The following is a 21,428-nucleotide window of genomic DNA, read 5'->3' on the forward strand; positions in this document are numbered from 1 at the left end:
TTATAGAACAGAAGGAGATATAATTGTTCATATGATGGATCTTCCCTGAATAATAATCATTCAAATAGCATTGACTGTCAATTTGTCTCAGATATAGACCACAAAAGGGAGACCTGTCCTTTGAGACTGACCTTTTGGCATAATTGTACCCTACCTCAAAGCTTGCACTCAGATTTGACACTGACACAGTCGGTGATACGATATCAGGCCATGGGGTTGTGGAATACATTGTAAACCCTGGGGTTCTGAGCAAATATCACAGTTCCCTAGGTACACTTTAAGACATATATACTTTACCACTAATAGTTTATCCATAAATCAGGCATTTAAAATAAATATTATTTATAATATAATTATTATTCTTTAAATCACACTTTAAAAATAAAATATAACATTTGCAGTTGGGCTATAGTCCCATCTCTTCGTGCTATTTCAGTTATTAAAGACATTGCCGTAAAAAAGATCAGCAGTCATAGTTTTGAAATATTGGCCACAATATCCATTTATTCTGATCTCAAAAACCCAAATATTAGCATAAAAGGTGTATAACATCAAATTTGACCTTCAACTCACAAAAACGTATTGCATTATACATTGAACCATTCCCATTAGACCCTGAAATTTCCATGCAGGATTCACATCCAAACAATAGAATTTCTAATTACGTCCTAGAATCAGGGAGATAACATCTTTATGAAAAGGTCTCATTGAACTCCATCCAGTTGACGAGGTTCATACTTTTTTATAATTTTATCAATTTTGTCAATAGTAACTTTGTGAAAAGGAGAATTCATCATTGCCAGGTTTCAAGATAAGTATATATTCAGCTTTAGGAGAATCACATTTTCATTCCTAGTAGCACTTGAAAAAACAATAAGACCTTTCCTGGTGTGAGCTCGAACAATGGTGTGAATTGTACATTAATTATTCTACAGAGAATGGATTCCAGAAAATCTAAAAAAATAAAATTAAAAAAAATGCCTGTGGCAACATCTATTAAAGGAAAACCTCCTTGATTACAACAGAACAAAAAAAAAAATTCAACCACTGTCCAAGTTATTGTTCTTACTTAAAATGATAGAAAAAAGCTGCAACAATTCAATTACAGACATACATGGGAAACAGTTTCATAAGCCGGGTGACAGGCAGTCTGTATTTTCCTCCAGCTTGAGGCACAAAGATAGCCTTATCGGGTGTACATTTTTCAGTTTTGAGAATCATGGGAAGAGCGATCTAGACATGATAATGATGTTGAAGTTGTCATCAGACTTTGATACTCTCAACAACCACATTTTCCTGTAGAATTCCCATCTGGGGTGCATCAGGGAAAAATCCCCCTCATAAAGTTAGAGCTGTATCCTATCATCGCACAAAAGAAGTTATCATTCACTGATAAATAAGTCTTTGACATTGAAGTCTTAAACTTTCATGAGTAAATTTGTTTTGCATTGTGTTATGTTAAGCCCATTTAAAGCCTTAAAATGCCTTGCGACCACTCAGCACTGGTAACTAACTTAGTAACATTGATAAATGAAACTAAGGCTAGTTTAAACAACGGCCTGGACAGCCTGGTTTGAGCACTTTCCCAAAAGTTAGATGGTTTCCTGAGCACCAAATATAAATTGCAGTGCACTTACAGACAAATATCCCCTCTTTAAACTTGTCATAAAGAGACACCGCCAGCAGATTGAATGAATTGAGGTAGGGAGTAGGGGATAGAGGGGAGAGAATTAACGCCCCCCCTATAGTTGTGCCTAAAAAGTTTACAACTCACACAGCATTTCGTTAGATTGTTCCTATATTTTAAAGGTAACTTTAGTTTCAAAACCATTTGCATCTCTGAGCACCTTAAGTGGTTAGCTTCAAGCACTCCTCTACATTGTGCAACCTCACACTTCCCTCAATAACAGGGGTTTTGTAATGGTAAGCATTGTTGCTGAACTATATTTCAATGGCTTGTGTTTTTCAGTTTCTTATCAAGGAGTGAGGCATTCTGGAATCGTTTTGGTCGTCCATCTTATGATGGGAAGCAACCTACTCATCCCTGGCCACCAAGTTCCTCTTGAGTGTTTGAGGAAAGATAGGGTGCAACCTTGGTGATAAGGCAAACCCTGCCGTTTGCAGACTTAGTGTGTCTGCAGTGAGTAGAGCCACCTCCAATGGTTTCATGCAAGATCTACAGTTCTGGAACAAGCCATGTCAAGAAGGTGTAACAAAAAACATGTTTAGAGGCTGCAGTGGGAAGGCAGCACTGAAAATTACTTGAGGGAAAATGTTTGTTAAAAGTTAACCTGAGTCTTGCCCTTCTACTCATTCATTCACCTGCTCTGGTGCTTCTCCCCCAACCACAACCCACCCTTTTGAAACTGTTTTGTCAGGCTTTTCTGGTATGCCCAGGGAAGAATCAAACCTTGGAAGTTGGTAACAAATGCCCCCTTCAGTTGTATGTCACAATACTAAAGACAAAATTTTTAACCTGTAACAATGTAGACTGCAATAGGCCTCTACTTAGTAAAGTGAACCCTAACTTCTTTCTAGAGTTCTAATAGAATTGATACTATGGGCAGACCAGTTTTTCTTCAGGGTAAGAAACAGAATTGTTTATTGGGGTGAATTGTAGTCCATCACAAATAATAAACTTGTCAACCTATTCGGTTCAGGCAAACGTTTCAGTAAATTAAACCCGAGCCCAACCCCTGGTAGATCTAGTACAGAACAGACCGGCTTAAATTAGAGGAAATATAATTGAGAGGGACTTTCAAAACACAACACAATAAAACTCCTGCTCCAGTTTTTAAAAATAAATTACAATTTAATGAATAAAACTACACCAGAATGACAATGATTCAATAACAGGAACTAGTGATATGAATTTTTAAAGTTGAAGCAGAAAGAGCCAAGAAAAAGTAAAGCACCAATCAGTAGTTGTAGTTTCCGGGTGACTGGGACCTAGGCATGATTTCAGGCTGACTGCAATGGACCGTGGATCTGATATGCCAGACAGGTTCTGGTCAGAGATTTTACCTTAGAACGTGTCTCTGAAATGGAAATCAAAATCCTTCAGTGGTGTAAAGTTGTAGGCTGTATCCAAGGACATTGTCTTGAAGTGAATAGCTGTTGGACAAGGTCTCACTAAAGCCCTTTGTTTTGGCTGGGAAAGTTCAGAGCAGTAAAAGTTGAAAATGTCACTCTCAGGCTGTCAGACAGAAACATTTTGTGCCTTCGCCCAGTCAAGATCTCTATACGTGGACTTAGTCTCTAATTCAGAGCTCTGAATCCTCCAGCAGGGCAAGGATGCAGGCAATATCTGACGATGAGGTTCACAAGGCCGAATATCTTCCTGCTGAATGCCCATTAAAGCTAATTTGCTGCTACGGGGAAGCTCCAAGTGAGAGAGATCTGATTCTTCAACCCAGCAATGTCGCTCCTTTGCTGGATTGGCTCATTGGTAAAAGAGGGATGTGGGGAAGGGGAGGGATTGTTTGCTCCCGGTCCTCCATCTTCTGTTAGTCAGACTTTTTCTAAGTTCCACAGCTATGCAGAGATTATAGGAGACGTCCAGTTAGACACAGCCAAGACTCCCGGGACCTCAGAGATACGATTTAACGTTCAGCACTCACTCTAAGACTACCTTCAGGGTACATTCCAGGTCCAGTTGCAGATCGTCAGGTGGGCACTTCAAGAAAAAGGCCTCTTGCAGCTTGCTGTGTCCCCCGGAGCCACACAGGAGGTCAGCTAATTGGCCCATGGAGTTGGCGTCTTTGTCCTGAGTACAATTGGGAGTAAGGCCAGCCATGCAGGTCTCCTAACAGGTCTGAACCAGCAGGTGCATTACGTCTTCTGCTCTTCCACACGTCCAAAGGTGGTGTGAGGAGGGTACCTTGGGGTGCCTCATTTATGGATGGCACTAGCCGGTGAATAGGAGTGTCTCCTTCCAATGAGTTAACAAATTCCCAGTGGCAAACCTATCCAGATTTTCAGCAGTTCCTATTTGCCTTACTGCGAACAATCCACCAGTGCACTTTGCTCCTAAGTTAAAAAATGGGGAAACCCTACCTCCGTTATGCAATACCTGTGTGCCCTCAAGCAACATAGACTTTTGTGGCACTAGAGACAGAGGCAGTACCAAAGGTCAGGAACACCAGCTGCAGCATCAATTCAGTTCCTCCTCATTTCCAGGCCGTTACTTCCAAACCCCTTTTCTTTCCCTTAAAACAGGCATCTGGGGCCGGAAGGGGAACAAGTGTGCTGGTGCCTACCCTACTGGCACTTTATCACTTTGGGCACTTCATCACTTTGAGTCACTATGTGCTCTCCAGAGTATCTATTCCAAGTTAGTTATGACCTCTCCTTTCTAGACACCACTCCTTACATGCACTTGTTCACACTCAAGGCCACGTTGGATCATGTCAGTGTCTTTTACAAAGATCAGTTGATGTTGCTTTCCAAAGAGACTGTCAAACTTGTACTTAAGGTGGATTGGGTTATTACTAGTGCTACTTTCTAATCCCTATGAGGGATGCAGGCTTGATACAGATCTTAAACCTCTGATTAATAAACATGTTTTGCAAGAAGCAGAGGTCAAAATGATGACCCGTGCACAAGTTCCTCTAGCTTTGGACCACGGGGATTGTATGGTGTCGCTGGACCTGCAGGATGCATACTTTTTATGTACCATTCATGCAGTCCCACTTGAAATATCTCTGCTTCATGATGGGGTCATACCATTTGCTGGTCACCACCCTGCATTTTGACCTTTGGTTTGCTCCTCTGAGCTTTACAAAGTTATGTCAGTGGTCATGACCCATATTTGCTTATCTGGGCTACATGTATTCCAGTACCTCAACAACTGGTTATTGAAAGTAGGTTCAGGTCAGCTGGTCTCAAATCACCTACAGAAGGACGCTGTTGTTTTCTACCCTGGGATTTTCAATCAACGAGTACAAGTCTCATCTTCAAACTTGACAGAGGCTGCCCTTTATCAGGGCCATCCTGGACAAGCTCGCCTTGAAGGTCTTTCCATCTCTACAGAAAGCCTGGAGCATCCAAGCTATGATCCTGATGTTTTATGTGAGATCTACTGTTTCAGCCCTGATTGTTCTAAGTCATATGAGCCTTTTAATGTATTGGATCCTGCTGATGACTCACACTTGGGACATATGTGGGCCCTTTAATAGAACCACTGCCCCTACAGTGAGGCCAGCATTGGGAAAATGTCACCAGCGAGGTGGGTCAGGCTCTCCAGTGGTGGATGACTGATGTCCGCCTGAATTGGGGTAGGTCATTTTCCTTATCCCCTCAGGAAGTCACTGTGATAACGGATGTATTACCCCACAGTTGGGAAGACCGTTTAAACCATTTGGAGATCAGAGGCCAATGGCCTCTGGTGGAGCAGCGCCACAACATACATTTGCTGGAGCTGTGCATCTTCTGCATGGCTCTCATGGCCTTTCTACCTTCTATCAATATGGTATTGCAACAAGCAAAGGCGGCTTTGGGTTCATGGGCCTTCTGTCTCGGGCATTGTCTGGCAATTCACAGGTTTCCTCTTAAATCTGTATAATCTGATGGGATCCCTCCACTTAAGGGCGGACAAACATTGCAGGTATCAACTTGCCAACCACAAGTGCATCTGCTTCTGGAGCTTTTGCAGGACATCTACCCACAGTAGGACAGTCGCTTGGTAGATTTCTTTTTCCCACTTACGAAAACTCTCAGTGCCTAACTTTTGCATTCTAATGTTTCCCTCTTAAAGATCTCTTAAGAGATTTTGTTACTTCTGTCTCTTGTTCTCTGAGCATATTCCCTCCACTTTGATTCCCTTTTCAGGAGGATTTGCTGTCCCAGCACAGGCTGAGTTTTACACTAAACCTACAATGTACACCATCATGCATAGAGATTGAATGGAACCAGCTGAAGTTTTGATCTTCTGTCAGATGCAGTGGATGTCATGTGGGCTACTCACCGCCAATATTCTGCAATTTTTCTAAATGTGTTGCCTTATGTAAAGAGAAGCATGCCCAAGCCTTAAGGCAAACCTTTCTGGTGTTTTATTGTTTGTTATCTTTGACCTATCAAAGTTTTGCTGTGGGAACAGTTAAGTTATTCATTGGCCCTTTCAGACTTTCTTCCTTGCTTTGATGAATCCTCATTATTCAACTCGCTGATAGTGATACACTTTCAAAAGGGCTTTCACATATTTCCCCCTTTTCCATTCATTATAACTTTGTGTGACCTTACTTAGGTTTCACTGTTGTTGATGTGTGCTCCCTCAAAGCCTCTCAGAGCTGTGGCTTAAGGCTTCTAACCTTTAAAACGTTGTTTCTCAATACACTCACATCTGTGCATCATGTCAGCAAGCTGCAGACCTTGTTAGTCCAGCCTCCTAATCCTAGACTCTAATTGACAAACTAGTATCTAGGTCTCGTGCATCCTTTTTTCCTACTGTAGCATCACCTTTTCACATGGGCAGTCCATCATGCTCCCTGCATTATTTTTTTTTCACTCCATCCATCTGAAAACAAGAACAGGCAGAACCAGTTGGACCCACGTGTGCCCTTAATCTTTACAGTGATTGGACTAAGGTGTGTTATATTGATGATCAACTGATTGTTGGGTTTGCTTGTGTGAGGAAAAGAAAGGTGATCCAAAGACAGACCTTGCCATGATGGATTGCCCTCCCCAGAAATCTGTGTTATTCCATGGACATGAAGAAAGAATCCTCCTGAGGGCCTTAGGGCTCATTCCACCAAGGTGAAAGCTGCCACAGCGACCCTAACTCTGGGTGTTCTGTTCTGTGGAATCTGCCAGGCTGCCACGTGGGAATCAAACCATACTTTTATCAAACACTACTTCACAGATTATGTCTGTAGGGAGGATCATTTTGCTTTCTCCATTCTATAACGTCCACTCTACAGATCAACCTCCTTGAAGGGGGTATTGCTTTGTTATTGATTTACAAGGTGTGGATTCTGTAGTTGGAAGTGTCCATCAGAAGAATAAGTATCTCTCTTGTTGATGCTCTTCCTGGTGGGTACTCTATTTGCAGGTTACTCACTGCCCTCCCACTTTGCCATTCTTTGTAGTTGACTTCCAAAAATAAAAATAAGATCCCACATTGGTTTTTGCACACTGCCAATACACACTCAGTCTTGGTAGAAACTCTTTCTGTCTGAAGCCTTGGAAAAGAGTAAGATGTAACTGATAATTAGACCCGCAGTTTTGTCATGTCTGGAAGCTATTACAGGAGTTTCTAGATCCAGTCTTGTGTCTGAGGAGATTCACTTGGAAGTGGATCTACGGTCAGAGTAGCCAACAGGAAAAGCTAAACTGAAGATGAGTATCTTATTCTCTAACTCCACGTACCACGTTAAGATACTTTGATGGCGTAGTGCATGCCAGTAGCTTGAAGTCTGTATTGTTGCAAATTGATATTAAAAAGTCGATATTGTTGGTAACTGCTCCCTGGTAAACTGCCATTTTGCCAAGTCTGGTGAGTAGGATGTACTACATAACAAGCCCTTCTCCCCTAAGAATTCACATGAAAGTGTGGGAGACATGCATGAGGAATCCCAGCTATCTGTGTCGTCCGTGTTCCTCTAGTTTGTGGTTGTGCGTGGTGCACTGGGGAACAGGGTTCTGTGTGAGGAAATTTCACATAAGAGGAAAATTCGGGGCTGTTAGGAGGATTGGTCTGGGTACGTTAGAGAAACTGAAAGTGAGGTTTAGAGGCTGATGTTGAAGGGAGGAGTTATTTACTTGCCTATTCACCTTTTGACTCCAAGAGGGTAGGAAACAAAAAGCATAACCTGGGCTGACACACCCTATTTATAACGCACGTGTATTTGTAAAGATTTTGAGGATTCTAATGAAAAGTCTATTTATTCCCTTGCTCAGAGAATGTTCCCGTTCATAAAAAATAAAAAAACTTGTCGTAACACTAGGGTGTGCTGGATGAAAGATAATTCCAGATGGCAGCGAGCCCAATGTTGTATAAATTTGTAAGTAATTGGTGCTTCTACTTAAACAGTGATTTCCTTGTTTCTGTCTAGTTTCATAGTTGCATAGAGGAGCTTACTGTGCCTTCTGGAACGTTTCTCATGCGCTTTTAAGAGCCAGCAGACTTGCCACTTGCTTGGCATTCTTCCAAGTCTGGCTACTTGATTCTTTAAGAAGCAGCTAGTAGTCCAGAGGGGGCAAACCCAATGAGCCATAGGACATGTTTTTATTAAAAAGCAGTCAAAGAATGAAAAGAAACCACATCGGCTGTTGTCAATACCGACCCATTGCCAGAAACCCTAAGGCTGCTACTGTTGCAGAACAACTGCCAAGCATTATAAATCTGAGATTTATTGTGACACAAAGCTTCCTTAAGAGCTTAATTTTTGAAGCTACTGTATTACTTTTCTCAAAGTGCTGTATTTCTAGGTGAAATCTACACGAGGGAGTGAGCTTTAAGATTTAAGTGAGTTTGATGAATGAATTACACTATGTTGCATGTGGGCTTTTGGCAAGTTGCCATGTCTTTGTGGATCACAGAAATTATGGATGACACGGAGTACTTGTACGTCGTCTGGCCTGTGCAGCTGATCCAACAAGGAAAATATATGTCTGGAGAGCCGAAGATTTGTATTGGCTAATGAGGAAACGGAGAATTTCTTTTTCGTTTTTGCTTTTTTTCAGTAGCTATTTTGAAGCCTGTCAAAACATAGAACTGGGCCCAGCCTGTGGCTTGGCAGATTCTGCTGAATGTGCAGCAGTTCCCAGTTAGCAGAACGTGGCTCGGGGCCATTCACGGCGAGCGGGAGGAGCAATAGAAAAGGTCGTACATGTTCAGTTACATTCACGAATGCTGAAGTGTAGATTGAGACTACACTTTCCACTTTTGGAATTTTGAGTTTTATTAAAAAGGTGTCCAGCTGTGTGATCCAATTTCCTCTTTTGTGATTATTAGTTTACTAATGCCTCCACACGTCAATTAAGGCAGCTCTAGAATTGAATGGGGTTGACTGAGCCTGTTCACTGGTGCCTGTGACAGAGAGGGCAAGTAAGGAATCTTTTACGAACGGTGTTATCGCGGTTTCAGATGGAAGCAGGTCTGAGTCATTAAACAGTGCAGAGGTATGAAACATTAGTCGTTGTTATTTACAACTTATTTTAGTTATACATTGCGGCTGCCAGCCTTAGTGTTGACTTAAAAAGAATTCCTGGACACTTCTTGAGGAGAAGTGTTTCCCTCAAATCGACAAACATGTTTCTGCCTTACCACGTTACCAACACTGATCAGAATAAAATAGTTCAAGCAGCTCACTTTTGGGTTTGGCAGAAGACGGTTATATATTTGTTGCTGAAAACGAAACGCCTGCCTGTGCCAGGTATGTAGAGTGAAGGCAGCAGTACTGCCTGTACAAGGTACGCACGCCCCATGAAGGCAGTCATACTGTTAGCACAGCTGGGGCTGTGTACCACGCTGTACCCTTGGGGTGCAACAGGTGTGTGCACCTGTTTCCTGTGCTCCTAAGGCACTGCAGTATTACAGTAGGGGACATGGACTCTTGTTCTGCCCCTTCTACTACAAATGGCATAGGTATTATCTTGAGTGGTCATTTTGTCATTTGCGTAGCGACTTAACATCAAGTAAATGATTCAGAAACAGCCTCTGCATCGACGCCATATTATGGATGAGGCAAAGAGGCTGTCAGGAGGTGCACTGACTGTGATGGCGCTATGTGAAAGTGGAGAAAGGGGTTCTATGGACGACCCGACCTCCCAAGACATTCCCCTGCAGGAGGGTGCAGGCACTCACTGCACCCTCCTACAGGAGGATCGGTGTCCCCATCTCTCCCTTTTAAAGTGCAGGTCGGGTATCAACTGCAGCTTGACAGAGCAGCTGTTTCAAATACCCACTCTGCCTTTCAATAATGTGCTGCATTTGCGCCTACCCTGGGGGCAGTGCTTTATATGTAATGAGTTGCACTGTCCCTGTTTGTGCACTGCACGCCTCATTAAAGGTGTACTGCGGCCCAACCCGAGACCATACACCCTAATTATAATTCGTCCCCAGCTACAGACACAGAATGACAGCAGTCGTGCCACCTGACTCTAGACATACAGATTTTCCTGCTCCTGTCGTATTGTTACTGTGTGCGCTGGCTGCAGTACTACCTTAAAAAAAACAATTAGGTGCTGAAATATCTACAAATGGAAACTGTACTGTTTCATGCTACATCTCGCACTGGTAAGGCTGGTTCAGCGACTTAATGGCTTGTTTTTGAGATCTGCAGGACACAAGTTCGAATTTCGAGAAGTCAACTTAGCCTTCTATCCTTCCAAGGTTGGTAAATTTAGTACCATTAAAGTGAGTAGTTGTAACATGTTATTTACAGTGTTTAGACACTTCAGCCTTACAGTTTTGATCGCAATACAAAAAAAGCTGTCACAGCAAAGTTTCCTTCTCTAAGCCCTCTAACTCTCTCCAGTTGATGCAAGTTTTTTTTCTAAAATTAAATACTTTGTAAGTTGACATGGGTTTTTAAAGCTGGAAAATAAGTTGTGCTAATAAATTCGAAGTAGGACTAACATCTGAAAACATAGACAAGCTGTGACCCATCGCCTTTTAACTTTTATGGAGCAGTAAAGTTGGGAAATGGGGTGAAATTCTTGTCTTTGAAAAATATATTTTAAATGTAATTGGTTTTTATTTGCTCAGCCATAGGGTCATATATTCTAAGAATTGATTCAGTGAAAGTGGTTGCAAATTGTGCACTGACTTTCACCGAATCCATTCTGTTTTTGCAAACTGACATATGTATTATTAGGTTGGTTCACAATTCGTAGTGGGTCGCAGTTCGACGTACCTTATAAATAATAATGCAGTAGGTCATAAATTTCAACCCACTACGAATCTCAGTCGTCACGGGGGTAGTGGACTCTTGCTTTAAAAAAACAATCATATTTTTCTAATGCAGCCAGTTTTTCCTTAAAAGATAACTAGATGCGTTTACAGAAGGAAAAAAAGTTGAACGTTTATTGAGTGGACAGTGGTGTGTAGAACCTCTGACTACTCTTAAAACATTTTTTTTTTTCAGCATTTACAAAGTCTCTTGGTGACCTCTTCCCGTTTGTGAATGAGTTACCCCTACCTTTTAGTAGTCCGTAAAGCATTAATGCTTTGTAACCATATTTCAATCATAAAACACGAGTACATCCCATTCTGAATCGGTATTTGAAAGGGACACCCTAAACGCGTCCCTTTCAAATACCAATTCGGAATGTAGTCGCAAACATGTTACCAAATTACAATTTCTGTTTGTTACATCCCAAAAAGCCTTTTGTGGTTGCAGAGGGCCCAAATCTACAAATCTGACCTTTAGCAGACACAAAAAGCTTTGTACATCTGGTCCATAGTTCTTCACTCCTAGCCAGTTCAGTGATCATCGCCAACAAAAGAATGCTCCTAGCCTGTGTACAACCCTCTTCACCATTAAATTCACACTCGTAGCAAGTTCAGTACCTGTCTTCACCAACTCGATCACTCTCATAGCAAGCAGTCTACCCTTCTCCTGACTCAAACGTGCACTAGCCCTCTTCACCAATCAAATCACACTCACTGCAAGTACACTACCCCTTTTCACCAGCCATGTGACACTCACAGCAAAGGAACTGTGCTTTTACATAACAGGACCACACTGACCGAAGGTGATCTGCTTCTCTTCAACTAAGTGTGACTAAAAAGTGCACTTTCAAATCGAATGCACAACCCCTCGTCCCCAACAAAATCTTTTTGAACTAGCAAAATCACACACATAATAGCACTACCTACCGCTCCGCACCAGTAGGATCATCCCCTGTGCAATACTCCTTTTTATTCATATCACACTTGCTTGCCAATGCCCTTACTGTTCAGCAATTAGAAGACACTCCTTACAAGTGTCCTACCCCATTTTACCAATCGTATTACACTTTTAGGAAGTGCACTAACCCTCTTTCTAAATCAGATCACACATGCAGTGAGTGGAATAACCATCTTCACCAATTATATCGTACTCAAAGCAAACAAACTACATTTGATAAACATAATATAATTAATTGAAATACCACTCCTCTTCCAACGTGATTGAGTCTTACAGAACTAGGTACACAAATGCATCTTCTGCAACAAGTGTGAGCTTTTGGCCTTTGAGGTCTTGTAAGATACCCAGGGTATGCCTCCATAACGTTCTGGGGTTTGTGTGTACGGTTGGCTGCTCTTAAAGGAGCAGAAACATGGGTTCATTCACCTTCCGTTAATAGTTTTTTAAATATTTTTTTTAACGTCAATCAAGGAGGGCCGGATTCCCGCCATATTTTCTAGCTATCCACATGAGGTTAATTTGCAGTGAAATTAAATGGAAATCATTTAGTCTGTAATTGTCCTGAAAACGGGCCACGATGGACGCCGTTGAGATGAGATTATCTGTTTGCTTTTCTGATGCATATGGCGTTTTCCCAGCGATCTGTGACGTACTGCCTCTTTATTTCAGGCAAATGGTATTAAGATTGGACCCCAACATGCTACGACCAATGCGGCTCTCGGAGGACACGGAGGAGGGCAGCCTGGCGGAGGCTGCTGTTGAACCTGGTTCTACTTTCTAGCTAACTGGGGCCTGCTACTTTGTTCCTTGCCCTCCCACTTACACCCCAGCGGAATTGAGACTGAGACACGAAGCCATTGCAAAGTGGCTTCGGGTTACTGAAGAAGACTTTATCCTTCAAATTCTTGTATAACTTTGAATAAATGGTTAATGTTCACATAAAGACATTTTTGGAGATTGTATTCATATCTATTTGCATTTGATTTCAAAGTCGGTTGTGATTATTTTTGTTAAATGTTTTGTCTTGTGCCCTTGACTACAAACTGAATTGTATTAAACACTACAAAGTCATCAGAGTATTTTTATCAGTTTGTGAGGTTTCCCAGCTTCTGTGGTTACCTAATGCTTAATATTGTCGAACTGTCCTGAAAAATGCCAGGCTATTAACAAGAAAACAGAAGGACTCTTTTAATTCTGTATTTATCACTTTCTGTATATATCCTTTAGTATGCTTGGAGGGCAACTACCAAGCTCAAATATTAAAACAAATCCCACAATTTCTGTAATGCTTAGATCTGAAAAATCAACCTGTTACGAGTTGCTTGGATGCTGAATTTTAAAGCTTTTGGCATGTTTATATTCTCCCCCTAATTTCCCCTTCCACTCCAAGAAATGCTTAATGTACATTACTAGAGGCTAGTATGTGTTATGTATTTAATGCCAAATGTTGCTCCTCACCCGTGGTTTCCACAGCACCTGTTCACGTATGGAATAGCAGCTTGCCTTAATAAATACTGTACCTAGTCACAGTAAGATATGAGGGGGTTACTATCCGTTTACCATGGCACACTATGGAAGAATCTCGTCACCAGATCAGGTAGCATTGTTGTATTGCCCATTTACTTTGTACCTACTGTATGTTTCATGCAGGACCGTTTTTGAACCTAGATGTACAGTGACAGTGTAAGTAAGGGTTTTCTTTTAGTGGCATACTTGTAATTTTTCTATGTATGGTAAGCCCTTTTGATGTTAAGGTGGCATATTAATGGAACAGTCAGAGCGAATGTCCCAGTGGAGGAAAAAACTTGAACTGCTTTATTACAGCCACTTTACTTGTGCATTCTTAATTTTATTTAGTTTTTTTGCTTTACAATGAAATGGTGACAGCAGTGGAAATAAAATCCAGTGTTTAACGTTCTTTTTATCTGTCCTTATAATAATGTGCAATCACTCAAAGCCTATATTACGATACAAACCTATGGACAATAAAACAATATTGTATACACTCATTATTTGTTGTTCTCCAAAACTTTTAAGGGGACGTGTTGCAGGAAGCACTGATCCTGCAGGCGCATGACTCGAGCGAGTGATGAATTTGGAAATGAGCGTGCAGATTATGACGCACGTGCAGGACCTTTGTTATTGTTACTGGCACTTACATAGTGGCAGTGCTTGTTGTGGGTAGTGTGTCGACGCAGAACCACAAACCAGACACTTCTGTTGACCTTTGTTGTTTAGTACCAACCGCTAGAAGCTGAATGACTTGGGATTGTGTCTTCATACTTTTTACCATTTAAGTTTGTGCCTATTACCATAAATGTAAATTAGGTAGCGTTGAAAAAGACCAGCAAAATTGGATGAATCAGTAAGGTTACTTAAAAGGTTGAAAATAAAGTTCAGTTGATTTATTTATTCCCCTTTCACCTAAACAGTGTTTTTTTTTGGCACACAATCTTTGCAGGATTCATCAGAGCACGAGGTGTCTCAAGGACTGAGTGCACGTCATTCTGTTATTACACACTTGGTAGAGCGAGAGGACTAGGACACTTTAACATCTTGTCCTCCATTGAAAGACAAGTTGTGCAGATCTTCATCTAGAAATACATTTTTGTGTTTGATTTTTGTGGCTTTAAAGGAGCGACAAAGCTATAGCTCAATTTTTAATGTACTCCCCTCACCTACATGGTTGTTTTGCAGATATTTCTTTCTAAAACTATGCATCAGTTTTTGTTACAGTGAGGCACGTCTCAAAAATGGTATAAATAAATGTACAGACACAATGTACATGTTATCCATCCAGGGACCATTCTTATAACCCATGTGACTTTTATTTAAGATATTCAATAGATCCTGTAAATGTAATTTTGTGGCCCAGTTAAGAAATAGTATTTGAGCAACGGGCATTGAGAACTAGTGTGAAACTTCTTAGAAATTTGAAAATTGAACCATTTCCTATTGCATATAATAACTTTTTCAGCATATTTGTTGACTCTGCAAACCAGTTGAGTCCATGCTCTGAGATGACACATGGCATTTATGCCTTCCCTCACCATGGAATGACTAATTGACTTCTGCATTAGATTACAGAATGTCTGTAGACATGTAGAATTAAATAGTCAATGAGATATGGACAGTCGAGCAAACTGCGGGGTTAGAGGTGAGCCAGAAGTAGGTGATAAGTGGGCCACGTATACTACATCAGCTGAAAAACAGTATATTGACATTCAGCTGAGAGTCAATTTGTAGGAGATGAGAAGATTCGGACAGTGAAAGGACATGTTTGCTGCATGTAGAAGGAGTAAGCAAGGCAGTAGTTGCCACAGCACAAAATCATTTAAAAGCACCACCACAGAAAACAGGCAGCCTCTACAGGGCACTACAGTAGTAATATCCAGAAAAGGTTACAAGCAAGTGAAATTGTGGGAGTTGTAAAACGACTTCATTTATGTAAGAGGTATTTTACTCCCTCAAATTACCAAATGCCGTTACTGCAAAGACAGTACCAGAATAAACTATCACAAAAAGGAAAGTTGCGCTGCACTAATGTCGACTATAATGAGCTCTAAGTGTTCTCGGGTAGTAAGCACTTTTATCTTGCTGGTGTCATTACATTGTTCAGCCCACTATCAGCGGTTGGACACCACCTCTCCTGGTAGTTCCACCATCAGACCAGCTTGGGGGGGTCACACCCAGTAGATCCTCTAAGTCCCAAAAAGTGAAGACACCCTTTTTTTTGGAAAAAAAGAGAACTGGTAGGCATATCTAAACTCGCTTCAAGTTGAGTGAGACAAATCTGCCAGGTAATCTCTCATCAGTAAGTGGTGTATATGGAGCCTTGCACCTCTGAAAATTAATACACACAACATGTTTTATTTATTTTATTTATTCATTACACATTATTTCTCTATAAATCATATGCATTAGTATGATTGCAGACATTCTAAACAACAATTATGCACACTAGGGACATTTTATAACTATGGCCCAATCCATTCTATAGCAGGACCGGAGGCGAGGATTATGCACATCTTTCTTCACTTTTTATTATACAGCAAGTTCAAAGTACAGTAACAAAAAACATAAACTACAAGTCCCATGAATCTGTAGTCATGGCAACCAAGAGCCAATGAACAACCATAGTGTCGACAGTATAAATGCCTTCAAATAACGTCATCCTCCCTCTTTCTTCACTGCTCGCGGTGACAGATAAGTGCCTTTCTGCCTCTACGCTAGTTTTTTGACTGGTCTAGGCGTGTATTGATTCATTTGGCTCGCGCGCATCAAGCGGAGCATTTTCTCTTTTCCTTTGCAGGGTTTCTTTGTTGTAGCAACGCTGTTACTACACGCGCGCGGTAGGCGTTTGAGCCCGAGCGCGTTCTGACTGCGGTGAGGCGTCGGGCCCTCTAGAGGGCACGCGTCAAGATTTTTCCACCCGCGTTGCAACGCGCGTGTTTTTTAACGCGCGGTGTTGCTTATATTAACGCGTTAGGGCTGTTTTTTCTGCCCTGTGCTGTACCCCTCCTGTAACACCATTTGGTTGTTCCGCGGCGAGCGTGGTGCTCGGCTGATAACTGTTTCCTATAGCATTTTGACTGGACAAGGGTAAGAAGGGCTTCCCCACAAGGTCTTTGGGGCGCAATTTGGCATTGTCTCCTTTCTTGTTTTCCCTTGAGCGCTATGCAACCTGCCCAGGAACAGGATTCTTTTCCCCTTACGTCCCCTGAGGCCCCTTCCCTCAGCGCCCTTCCCTCTGGGGTGGAGGTGGTTTTGTCGCAGGCCATTGCGCAGGCTCTCGCTCCTTTTAAGGAGAGTATGGCGCAATTGGCCGCGCAGGTATCCAGGGGACCGGGGGTGACGGGGGTTGCCCATGGGGCTTCTCCCAGGAAACCACGCAAGCGTGATGTGGGGCACCTCGGGGAGTCAGAGGTTTTCCCTTCTCTCTCCGATAGGGGTGCGCACACGCAACAGCGTTTACCCTCCCGGGAGGGTTCTGCACCCGAAGTTATTGGTGACAAGGGTCACCCCAAATCAGATCTCATCTTGGGATCTTCATTGGGCATGGTTGACGACTCTGAGGGAGATTCCTCCTCAGTGGAGGATGCGGAAACGGGTCGTCCGTGGCGTCCGGAAGCCCAGGATCCGGGGGAGTCGGATTCTGACATGTTTGAGCCGGAGGGCATATACCACCCCGCTCCTCTGAGTGGCACCCGGATCCTAATGTGGCGGACTACGTGGCGGGTAAACTTCGCCAGCCTTTAGATAAGGACGTGCGAGCGCGGCTCAGGGCCGAATGCCCCTGTCCCACTCTCCCGGATAGAGTGGCCACCACCCCGGAACTGGACCCGAAACTTTGTACTTTCTTCGGAAAGTATGTTAAGTTTCCTAAGAAGGGGATCGATAGGTCTTGGCGAGCGTGCCAGGATAAGCTCCTGGATGTGGTTGGACCACTCACACAAATTATCCAATTGGCCGAGCGGGCCAAATTATCAGGTACACCGCTTCAGACTGAAGTCATTGCGGGTTGGGCCCAGAGGGCTTTATACCTCCTTGGGAATGCCAACTGCGCTATTTCAGCGGAGAGGCGCCGTTCCTTGCTAATCAAGATCGATCCCAAGCTGGGAGAATTGTCAGCTTCGGAAGCAGGGGCGGTGGCGCAGGGGAACCTGTTTGGTGACCCCTTCGTCAAAGAACTTGGGAAGTTCGTGGCCACTTTTTCGGCCTTAGAAAAGGCACAGTCTTCCATAAAGAAGATTTTTCCTGGGAAGGTTTTTGGAGGGGCCGGACGAGGAAGGGGTCGCTCTTCCGGCCGCCAATTCCAGCAAGGCCCTGGTGCTTCCCGACAGTTCGGCTGGCAAGACGGTCGCCAGGGAACGTTCTTCCCCAACAGGGCGAAAGGTCGTAGAAGAGCGGGTAGAGGAGCCTATGGTGCAGCCAATGCCCCAGGAGGACCCTCGGGTAAGGATTATCCCTTCTTTCCCTCAAAATTTGGGAGGGCGTCTCCGTTTGTTAAGACACAACTGGGAACTCCTCACTTCAGACGCATGGGTTCTACAGACAGTGTCAGGTTTTCACATAGAGTTCTGGGGGACCCCAATTCAGGATTCGGTTCCCAAACCCATGATTTTTTCGGACGTGGACTCCCGCCTCATAGATGCAGAGGTGCAGGAGTTAATGCGCAAAGGCGCTATTTGTCCCACGTCGCTTCATCCAAGAGGTTTTGTCAGCAACCTTTTCCTTGTCGAGAAGGACAAGGGTTTTCGCCCGGTAATCAACCTACAGGCCTTCAACGATTGGGTGGTTTATCGCCACTTCAAGATGGAGGGGCTCCACCTCCTGAGGGACATCTTACTCCAAGGGGATTGGATGGTCCATCTAGACCTCAAAGATGCGTACCTCACAGTCCCCATTTTCCCTCTACATCGCAGGTTTCTGCAATTTCAGTGGCGGCAACAGGTGTTCGAGTTCACCTCTCTCCCCTTCGGCCTTTCGTCAGCCCCTTGGTGCTTCACCAAGCTCCTAAAGCCGGTAGTGGAATTCCTCCGCTCGAGAGGAATTTGTCTCATTATTTGCCTGGACGATATTCTCTTGATGGATCAGTCCAGAACCCTTCTTCTTTCCCATGTGAACACGACTATTGTGCTGTTGCAGGACCTGGGGTTTGTGATCAACTTCCAGAAGTCCGATCTGACCCCATCGCAATCAATGACTTTTTGAGGTTTCCTGATAGACTCACAATCGGCTTCTCCGAGTCTTCCGCTTCAGAAGATTGCGAAAATCAAGAAGGAGCTAAGGATCGTACTGAGACGGGACAAGATCTCGCTTCGCCAGTTAGCCAGAGTGGTGGGCTTACTATCCTCGTCGATTCAGGCTATTTTTCCAGGCCCTCTTCACTACAGGGCTCTCCAACGCCTCAAAGCACATCACTTACGCCGGGGGCTGACTTATTCCGAACGGATTTCTCTCAACTCGGAGGCCAGGACGGAGTTGTTCTGGTGGTTGGACCACATGGAGGCGTGGAACGGGAGGGCCATTTTCGGTTCTTCTCCCGATCTAATCATAGAGTCTGATGCCAGCAGACACGGTTGGGGAGCCCGTTGCGGAGACCTCTCCTTCGGGGGTCGTTGGACGACCCAGGAACTCTACCTTCATATCAATTGTCTAGAACTCCTGGCGGGTTCGTTTGCGATCAAGTCCATGACTCGGGACAGGGTCTCTTGTGTGGTCCTTCTTCGGATGGACAATATATCGGCGGTTCAGTATATCAACCGCCTGGGGAGCACCCGGTCCAGAACATTAGCCGAACTGACGAAGGATTTTGGGCATTTCTGTCTGGCGCACCAGATATCGGTCACAGCGGAATATCTACCGGGCAGCCAGAATGCCACAGCGGATTGGAATTCCAGGTTTCTGACGGATTCCAGCAACTGGCAGCTGGATCCGGCGATTTTTCGGGCGATCACAGTCCATTGGGGTCCTTGCTCTGTGGACCTGTTTGCCTCACGATGGAATGCGCATCTTCCCCGCTATTTCAGTTGGCGACCCGGGAGCGGAGGCGGTGGATGCGTTCCAACAGACCTGGAGCCCATTCCTGGGTTATGCCTTTCCCCCATTTATGATGATTCAGAGGGTACTGTCTCTAGTCCGTCGTCAGCAAGCCACGATTATCCTGGTGACTCCTCGGTGGCGCTCTCAGGAGTGGTTTCCAACCCTCTTGGAACTGTTGTGTGACTTCCCTCTCCGCCTCCCATCTTACCCATCAATCCTTCAGGACTCCTCTGGACAGTGCCATCCGTTAGTGCTCCAGGGTCACCTGCAACTGGTAACCTGGAAGATTTCCGGAGCCGCTGGCACGATTGCCGACTTTCACAGGAGGCTCAAACCTTCATTTCTCACGCCTGGCCTCCAGGGACTGGCAAAAGATACAAGTCAGCTTGGTCTAGATGGTCTCGCTGGTGTCTGGACAGACATACAGATCCCTTGGGGGCCCACGTTACAGATGTTCTAAATTTCCTGGCGGAATTGGCTTCATCAGGTTTATCTTATTGCACAATAAATTCCTTTTGTTCCGCTATTTCGGCCGGACATTCCCCGCTGGAGGGCTACCCAGTGGGGAACCATCCGTGGTTGTGTAGGCTACTCAAGGGTGTTCCCCTGTCCCGCCCTCCTCAGCCCAGATACACTGAGCTGTGGGATGTTAATCTGGTTTTGCGTTTACTGTCCTCTTGGCAGGATAATACTTCCCTCTCGAGGAAAGAGTTATCGGCAATATTGGCGATGTTGTTGTGCCTCATATCTTGCAAGAGAGTCTCAGATGTGCGAGCTCTTGATGTATCGTCTCAGTTTTTTTCCCCAGAGAGGACGAAGTGTCATACTAGATCAGTGTCTTATCCGGCGTTTCCTTTTGCCCCGAAATTATGTGTGGTTCACTGTCTGAAGGCGTACGAAGAAGTAACGGCCTCCCTTCGCCCTCCGGGGGAGAACCAACTATTGATTTCCTTGAAGAAACCGTTCAAGGCGATTTCGTCGCCTACTATTGCTAGGTGGATAAGGTGGATCTTAGCTGAAGCGGGGGTGGACATTCAGGTTTTTGGCGCTCACTCGACTAGAGGTGCTATGGCCTCTAAAGCAGTCCAAGTTGGCGGTAGGCTGGAGGACATCATGAATGCGGCTGATTGGTCCTCTGAGTCGGTTTTCAAGAGATTTTATTTTAAACCGATCCATGAGGCGGCCTCGTTAGTGGTGAGTAAGCTTTGAACTTGCATAATCCTCGCCTCCGGTCCTGCTATACAATGTAAAATTGCCTAGCTAACGTGAAGGAAAGTTTCAATTCTATTAAGGACACGGAGGCGAGGATTATCCCACCCGTCACAAGTTCCTTCCCGCCCGGAATGGACAGTTGGTTCAAGTGCAAGGTGGTATACTTGTTTTAATTCGGAGGGATGTTTCCGTTTCTAATGGCTTCTGTTTACATGTTAGTCATTGCTTAAGGGGGATGTGACTTTGGTATGAATACCAGTTGATTGGTTTATATGCTTTGTTACATCGTATACCTTATGCTGCTTCTGGTTTTTAGCTAGTTATTGCAAGTGCCTGTCGGATTGGCTGATGCTGTTTTACATTCACTCTTAGGTTCTGAGACGGCGGCTACTTGATGTTCTGATGTCCCTTCGCAGTGAAGTCGAGGGAGGATGACGTTATTTGAAGGCATTTAAACTGTCGACACTATGGTTGTTCATTGGCTCTTGGTTGCCATGACTATGGATTCATGGGACTTGTAGTTTGTTTTTTGTTACTGTACTTTGAACTTACTGTATAATAAAGTGAAGAAAGATCTGCATAATCCTCGCCTCCGTGTCCTTAATAGAATTGAAACTTTCCTTCACGTTAGCTAAGAAATTTTACATTTATTAGTGTTCTGCTTCAAACTAAGAAGAAAACGGTGCCAAGGAACATAGCACTCCTAGTTTGAGTAATTAATTTGTTAAGGCACTTCCCAGATGTCAAATAAATGCATTTAACTTGAATGCAGTAAAACACGTGTAAATGCCAAAATACTCACAGCAGTTAAACAATGAC

The 21,428-nt window shown here is 43.8% G+C and overlaps 1 protein-coding gene across 1 annotated transcript in view; it reads left to right on the forward strand.

Annotated features, from left to right (window-relative positions):
• The window catches only part of RAB2A (RAB2A, member RAS oncogene family), a 266,500-nt gene extending 252,639 nt beyond the window's left edge, over positions 1-13,861 (forward strand). The window contains exon 8 of the mRNA XM_069220232.1: positions 12,522-13,861. Coding sequence (XP_069076333.1) covers positions 12,522-12,614 — 93 coding nt within the window. The 3' untranslated portion in view covers positions 12,615-13,861. The remainder of the gene's footprint in view (positions 1-12,521) is intronic.
• Positions 13,862-21,428: the final 7,567 nt, after the last annotated feature.

The sequence above is a fragment of the Pleurodeles waltl genome, chromosome 2_2, assembly GCF_031143425.1.
Source record: "Pleurodeles waltl isolate 20211129_DDA chromosome 2_2, aPleWal1.hap1.20221129, whole genome shotgun sequence".
NCBI classification, from domain to species: Eukaryota; Metazoa; Chordata; class Amphibia; order Caudata; family Salamandridae; genus Pleurodeles; species Pleurodeles waltl.